Here is a 6,505-nt window from a genome sequence, read left to right as displayed (position 1 = left end):
GGGTGGCTGTTTCAAAACAACAGTTTTAGTGAAGACTTGTGCTAAATACTGGTGTAAATATCGGTCTTCTGACCTCACAGTGCAATCGTTTGGCTTCAGATCACTTGGATTCTGCTGCACAAGCTGTTGGGACTCTGAAGAACCAGAACCAGGACTCGACCACTCCAGTTGTTTCGGAGAAGGCTGACATGGAGCTGTGCTAGCTAACTTGCTGTGTGTTCTGTGGACATACAAACTTCATCAGTATTTCAACTGACATGCAGATGAGTAGATAATGACAACATTTTTGGGTGAACTATTTCTTTAATTCCACTGTTAAGTCATTCATCAGAAGTTAGCAGGATGGGGGAGTGTATAATTCCCCTTTCAAACAACTAGAAAGATTGCAGAACGTGGATCCAGGTCCGACCCGTGTTGGAGGTAATTCACACTGGACCTCATACACGGGAATGTCCTATTGGCTGTTGCCTTATGACATCACCAAAAGCAGATTATGTTTCCATCCTGTGCTCAACGTGGCGGACGTCACGTCACGAGGTGAATATCAAATCCAAGAGTGCCAAGTCGCTCCTCGTGTCCTTGTGGAGAACGATCTTCCCAGGTCGTCTTGAAGAGAACAAACAAGCAGTGAAGCTTCCTGACAGTTTCAGACGGGCTGTGTGCTTCACATCGTGCGATCAATTAAGTTCATTTTCCCATCTATGTACAACCAGCCATCTTGGCTCTTCCTGTTCGTTCTTGCTGGCCAAGTCGCCATCCGATGCTTCCTCAGTTGGAAGGTAAACTTCCTTTATCTGTCCTCTGCGTTCTTTTCTTTTGAAATTGGACTTCGGTTGTTAGATTTTACCCGGGCCGATCTGTGGTTTAAGAGACTCGGGCTGGGTTGAGGAAAGGCAGGGAGGGACAGGGATTTAAAGTCACTGTCCTGTCCAGCGTCTCCATCATCATCATCACCACCAGCATCAGCATCAGCATCATGCTCTCCACCATAACAGCACCCAACTAGATAAGAGACAATTTGTTTTTTGGTCATTTTCATTCTGTTGGACAGTTTACAGTATAGAGCGACAGGAAAGAATGAGAGGGAGAGAAAGAGAGAGACAGAGAGATAAATGATAAATGAGTTTCTTGGCATTTCCCTCTGGGACACACAGACACTGTATGTCTACACTTCACCAGAGGGGTCAAAGGTCGAGGGTCAGCCAGGAGCCACGCCTCCTGGAGCAGGGAGGGGGTTCAGTGTCTTGATCAAGGACACTTGACAGGAGCAGACACATTGGCTTGTTGTGGGGATCAAACCTGTGGCCTCCCAGGTACAGAACAGTCTCTCTGACCAGCAGTCCATCGTTTGCTGAGATGAAAAAAAATATGAATAAAAAGCCAGATGTGTCACTTTGTGTGACTTCCTTTCATTCAACTTCATTTCATCATTTTGATGTTTGCTCTCTCTTGTGTTTATCTGTGTTCCTGTCCTCTGTTGCTCTGTAAAGCACTTTGTGATGAACAGATTTAATGAAAAATGCTTCAAAAATGAATTTGACCCGTCCAGATTCACCAGCAGCAGCTCAGTCAGCTGGGAGTTTAAACATCAGGTTTCTGACTGGACTGGTATTAAAAGCCACTCAATGTTCAGACTGCTAGCAGCCACATCACCACGCTACTGTCCAATGTCCATTTGAGCTAACTAGTGGCAATAATGTTGCAGTAATAAGCAGGTCATATAGCAACGCTAGTATGTGATTGGCTGCTGATGGGTCGAGTCGCCCAAAGTTCAGCTGCAGCCAACTTTTCCACGCCACCCAACAAGGAAACAAGGCAACCATGGTCAACATCGGCCAACGTTTTTCTGGTCGTAGAAAATGGACAAACTTCCAGAACCTGGATTGTGGAGCTGAAGGCGGAGTGAACACAGTTTGTCTCATCCTTGGATCCCACTATCACCAAAACCTACGAGCTCTCAGGTGTTTCGGTGGCTTCGCAGGTTCTCTGTGATTGATCACTGGAGTAACTGGTGGTGGGAAAACACGGGGCCAGTCTCCCACCCTGTGTGATCAATGGCGACTGTGGAAAGACGACGTCAAGCTTGTGTTTCCAGTGACTAGAAGCTGGCAACAAGTCCTTTTCCATCTACTGCCATCTAGTGGAGACCTTAGTGGAGTCCCTCCCGCTAAGTACTCAAAATAAATAATTTAGGAACACAATATGGCTACAAAAGGTTCCCACTAAGACCACCCATGCTAAAAAACAGTGTACGCACTCACGGTACAGTAAGGTGCTTTGGGTAAAAGCGTCCACCAAATGACATGTATAGTTAAGAGGGTAGGGTGATTGTCCCGTCCCGCCGGGTGAGGAGCGTCTCCGTCCCAGACCTGGACCCAGACCTCCTCCACCCCGGGGGTATCAGGCTTTGGATCTGAGGGGGGAGCGGGGTGAGATGGGAGGAGGAGGGGTTTAAAAGTCGTTGTCCCATCCGGAGTTGTCGTCCGGCGGCGGGTCGTCGTTGTCCTCAGGGAAACTGTCGAAGTTACTGGTGTCAGTGGGAGAAGAAACCTGAGAGACGACATGAGGGGAAACAGCTTCACCACCTGATGCTGATCTGTATTTTACTGTTTTCTATAGTCTTTCAATCTGTCAATATCATTTAATACAATATAATACGATCCAATATAACTTGATATAATGCAATATGATATATGATATTTCAATAAGCCCAGCCTGGGATTTGTTTAATACTCACATCAGGTATAATAGGAGGAGTCAGAGTGCCTTTCCTCAAACCCTCCCAGTTAAAACCCTCAAACCACCTGAGGGAGAGAGAGAGAGAGAAGGAGAGAGAGAGAGAGAGAGAGAGACAGAAAGAGAGAGAGAGCATCACTAAATCAGTGCGACAGTTTCATCCAGTCATTTTCCGGTCAGTTTCTCTTCTGTCTGGACTTACTTGTGCTTCTGGATGTCTTTGACTCCATTTTTCAAGTTTCCAAGTCTTTCAGAGGGATTGTCTCTGTTGGCAGAAAAGTCGAGGTGTATCATTTATCTTTATTTAATTTATCTAAGGCCACGTTTTCACATTTGTGATGCATCAAAAAACGGACGTCTCATATATTTCACTGAGGCCTATGTGTTGACGAATGACATTGACTGATGGAGTGCAGTGCGAGAAAATATCAAACCAGTCCATCAAAAAAGTTGAAACTAGCTGAACTTTTGGCACCAGGATGCCAAAATAAATCTTTTCATTATCAGCACAAAATGCAATTAAAGGAAGTTTGGCGATTGGACTGATTATTGATTTGGACTGATTGTTGCAGCAAGAGGCAGCGGAGCTCGCCATTTCAACAGACAGCTGACTGGAGACAAGACTGTCTGTGGGTCCAACAACTACAGACAATGCTGTCTGTGGGTCCAACAACTACAGACAATACTGTCTGTGGGTCCAAGCCTCCTACCTGCAGAGCTTCTTGATGAGATTGCCGGCGTTCTTGGTGATCTTCTTGGGGAACTCGATCATGTCGATGCCTCTGAGGATGATGTTGTAGGTTTTCATTGGGTCTGGGCCTGAGAAGGGGGGGCTGGGGGGGGGGGGGGGGGGGGGGGCAGAGAGAGAGAGAGAGACAGAGAGAGAGAGAGAGACAGAGAGAGAGAGAGAGACAGAGAGAGACAGAGAGAGAGAGAGAAAGAGAGAGAGAGAGACAGAGAGAGAGAGAGAGAAAGAGAGAGAGAGAGACAGAGAGAGAGAGAGAGAGATGTTCAAATGTCAGCTTATCAACCTGTTGGCTCTCAACAATGTATCAGCCGCGTTCTATTCTATTCTATTAATGTCTACTGTACTCTACTCCGATGGGTATTTGGTGAACATACTCTTACCTCCCAGTCATAGTTCTACACTACTCTACTCTACACTACTCGATTCTAGTCTACACTACTCTACTCTACTCTACACTATTCTAGTCTACACTACTCTACTCTACTCGATTCTAGTCTACACTACTCTACTCTACTCTACACTACACTACTCTACTCTACTCTACACTACTCTACACTACTCTACACTATTCTATTCTACTCTACACTATTCTACTCTACTCTACTCTACTCTACTCTACTCTACACGATTCTACTCTACTGTATTCTGAAGGGTGTTTGGACCTACTCTTAGCTCCCAGTCAGTAGTTCGCACATGAGGATGAGGATGGTACATGAAGGACCAGTAGTCTGCTGAGATGTCCTCTGTTCTACTCTACCCTACTCTACTCTACTCTACTCTACTGTGTTGAGTATGGTGTTTGGACACACTCTTACCTGCCGGTCAGCAGTTCGTACATGAGGATTCCCAGGGACCAGTAGTCGGCTGAGATGTCGTGGCCCTTGTTGAGGATGATCTCCGGAGCGACGTACTCCGGCGTCCCGCAGAACGTCCAGGTCTTCTTACCGAAGCCGATCTTCTTGGCAAAACCAAAGTCCACCTGGAGACGAGAGAGGGAAGTCTGAGTCTAACCGTCTCAACAGGCGGAGAAACACTCAACGGGCATTTGCAGTTGGATTTGGGGAACACAGCACACACCCTCGGATCTGGTGAAAATATGAGTTCTCGCACTACTAAGACACAGAACCAAACCAAACATGGAGGTGGAGCCTTTTTCTTTCCACACTTCCTGTATCTTCCTTTATTTTTCCTCACGCTAAACTCTCATTGGCTATCCGTTTAGATTTGATTTGTTGACCAGATCACACTACAGGAAGACATCAAGACTTGTCCAGATTCAAGTTGGCTATTCGTCCAGTTTAGTTTGTCTCCAGTTTAAGGCAACTCTCTCACCAAATCAACTCATGTTCTAATTGGAAGAAGAAAGATAAAAGACATCAAGGTCTTAGTGTGTGTGTGTGTGTGTGTGTGTGTGTGTGTACCAGCTTGGCGTATCCCCTGCTGTCCAGTATGAGGTTTTCAGGTTTCAGGTCTCTGTATATGATTCCTTTAGCGTGCAGGTAGGCGAACGCCTCGACAACACAGGCTGTGTAAAACCTCGTGGTCGAATCTTCAAACGAACCCCTGAGGGAAACAGAGTTTATAACAGAGAGATGAACAGAGAGTTTATAACAGAGAGATGAACAGAGAGTTTATAACAGAGAGATGAACAGAGAGTTTATAACAGAGAGATGAACAGAGAGTTTATAACAGAGAGATGAACAGAGTTTACAACAGAGAGATGAACAGAGAGTTTATAACAGAGAGATGAACAGAGAGTTTATAACAGAGAGATGAACAGAGAGTTTATAACAGAGAGATGAACAGAGTTTATAACAGAGAGATGAACAGAGAGTTTATAACAGAGAGATGAACAGAGAGTTTATAACAGAGATGAACAGAGAGTTTATAACAGAGATGAACAGAGAGTTTATAACAGAGATGAACAGAGTTTATAACAGAGATGAACAGAGAGTTTATAACAGAGAGATGAACAGAGAGTTTATAACAGAGATGAACAGAGAGTTTATAACAGAGATGAACAGAGAGTTTATAACAGAGATGAACAGAGTTTATAACAGAGATGAACAGAGAGTTTATAACAGAGATGAACAGAGAGTTTATAACAGAGAGATGAACAGAGTTTATAACAGAGATGAACAGAGAGTTTATAACAGAGAGATGAACAGAGAGTTTATAACAGAGAGATGAACAGAGTTTATAACAGAGAGATCATTAAATGAACATTACAAGATCAGTAATAACTAGTAACTAATAAGGTTCCTCTGATATGTGATTTTGAAGGCTGATATCGATATTTTGTGCGATATTCAATGTCTTTGACCATTTTCATGCCAATAGAACAAGTGAAAACAACAAATCTGTGTCGCTGGAAAATTCACATCCCATCAATATTAGACAAGTACCAACCCACACACAACAGTGTGTGTGTGTGTGTGTGTGTGTGTGTATGTGTGTGTGTGTATGTGTGTGTGTACCTGTCTCTCAGGATGGTCCACAGCTCTCCTCCCAGACAGGCTTCCATCAGCATGTACAGATATTTACTGTCCTTAAACGTCCGATACAACCTGAGAAACACAACCATCGCTGCTTTAACAATATGTATATTATATATTATATATATACATATATATACTGTATATATAGATAACAACCTTTTGAGAAGCTTTATAAAATATGTAACTTTTATTCTTAATTGTTACATATCCTATATAAATGAATGTTGGAGGGTAAACAGTGACCTCTTGTGGTTAAATTATAAACACTTTTAAAAGCAGAACTCTTTCTAATGAGTTCAACTTTTTAAACACTTTCAGTTGTTTTCAGCTAAATCTACTGCCTTTTCTAGATATTAATGTCATTATTATTAGTATTATTATTATTATCATTAGTAGTAGTAGTATCGTTGTTGTTGTTCCTACCTGACTACGAAGGTCGGGAGTGAGCCTCGGTCATGATGTGTTTCTCGGAGCGGATGTGCTCCTGCTGCCTCGTGTCGACGATGTGACGCTTCTTCAGGAT

General features: G+C 43.7%; 1 protein-coding gene across 1 annotated transcript in view; it reads right to left on the bottom strand.

Annotated features, from left to right (window-relative positions):
• Positions 1–2,451: 2,451 nt before the first annotated feature.
• The window catches only part of prkg1b (protein kinase cGMP-dependent 1b), a 133,622-nt gene continuing 129,568 nt past the window's right edge, over positions 2,452–6,505 (bottom strand). Inside the window, 9 exon segments of the mRNA XM_078290850.1 lie at positions 2,452–2,550; positions 2,738–2,804; positions 2,939–3,001; positions 3,447–3,569; positions 4,300–4,463; positions 4,906–5,047; positions 5,962–6,051; positions 6,406–6,419; positions 6,422–6,505. The exon segment at positions 6,422–6,505 is cut by the window's right edge and continues 3 nt beyond it. Coding sequence (XP_078146976.1) covers positions 2,452–2,550; positions 2,738–2,804; positions 2,939–3,001; positions 3,447–3,569; positions 4,300–4,463; positions 4,906–5,047; positions 5,962–6,051; positions 6,406–6,419; positions 6,422–6,505 — 846 coding nt within the window.

This window comes from Centroberyx gerrardi, chromosome 20 (genome assembly GCF_048128805.1).
Source record: "Centroberyx gerrardi isolate f3 chromosome 20, fCenGer3.hap1.cur.20231027, whole genome shotgun sequence".
Lineage (NCBI taxonomy): Eukaryota > Metazoa > Chordata > Actinopteri > Beryciformes > Berycidae > Centroberyx > Centroberyx gerrardi.
This window is presented reverse-complemented; position numbering and strand designations above follow the sequence as displayed.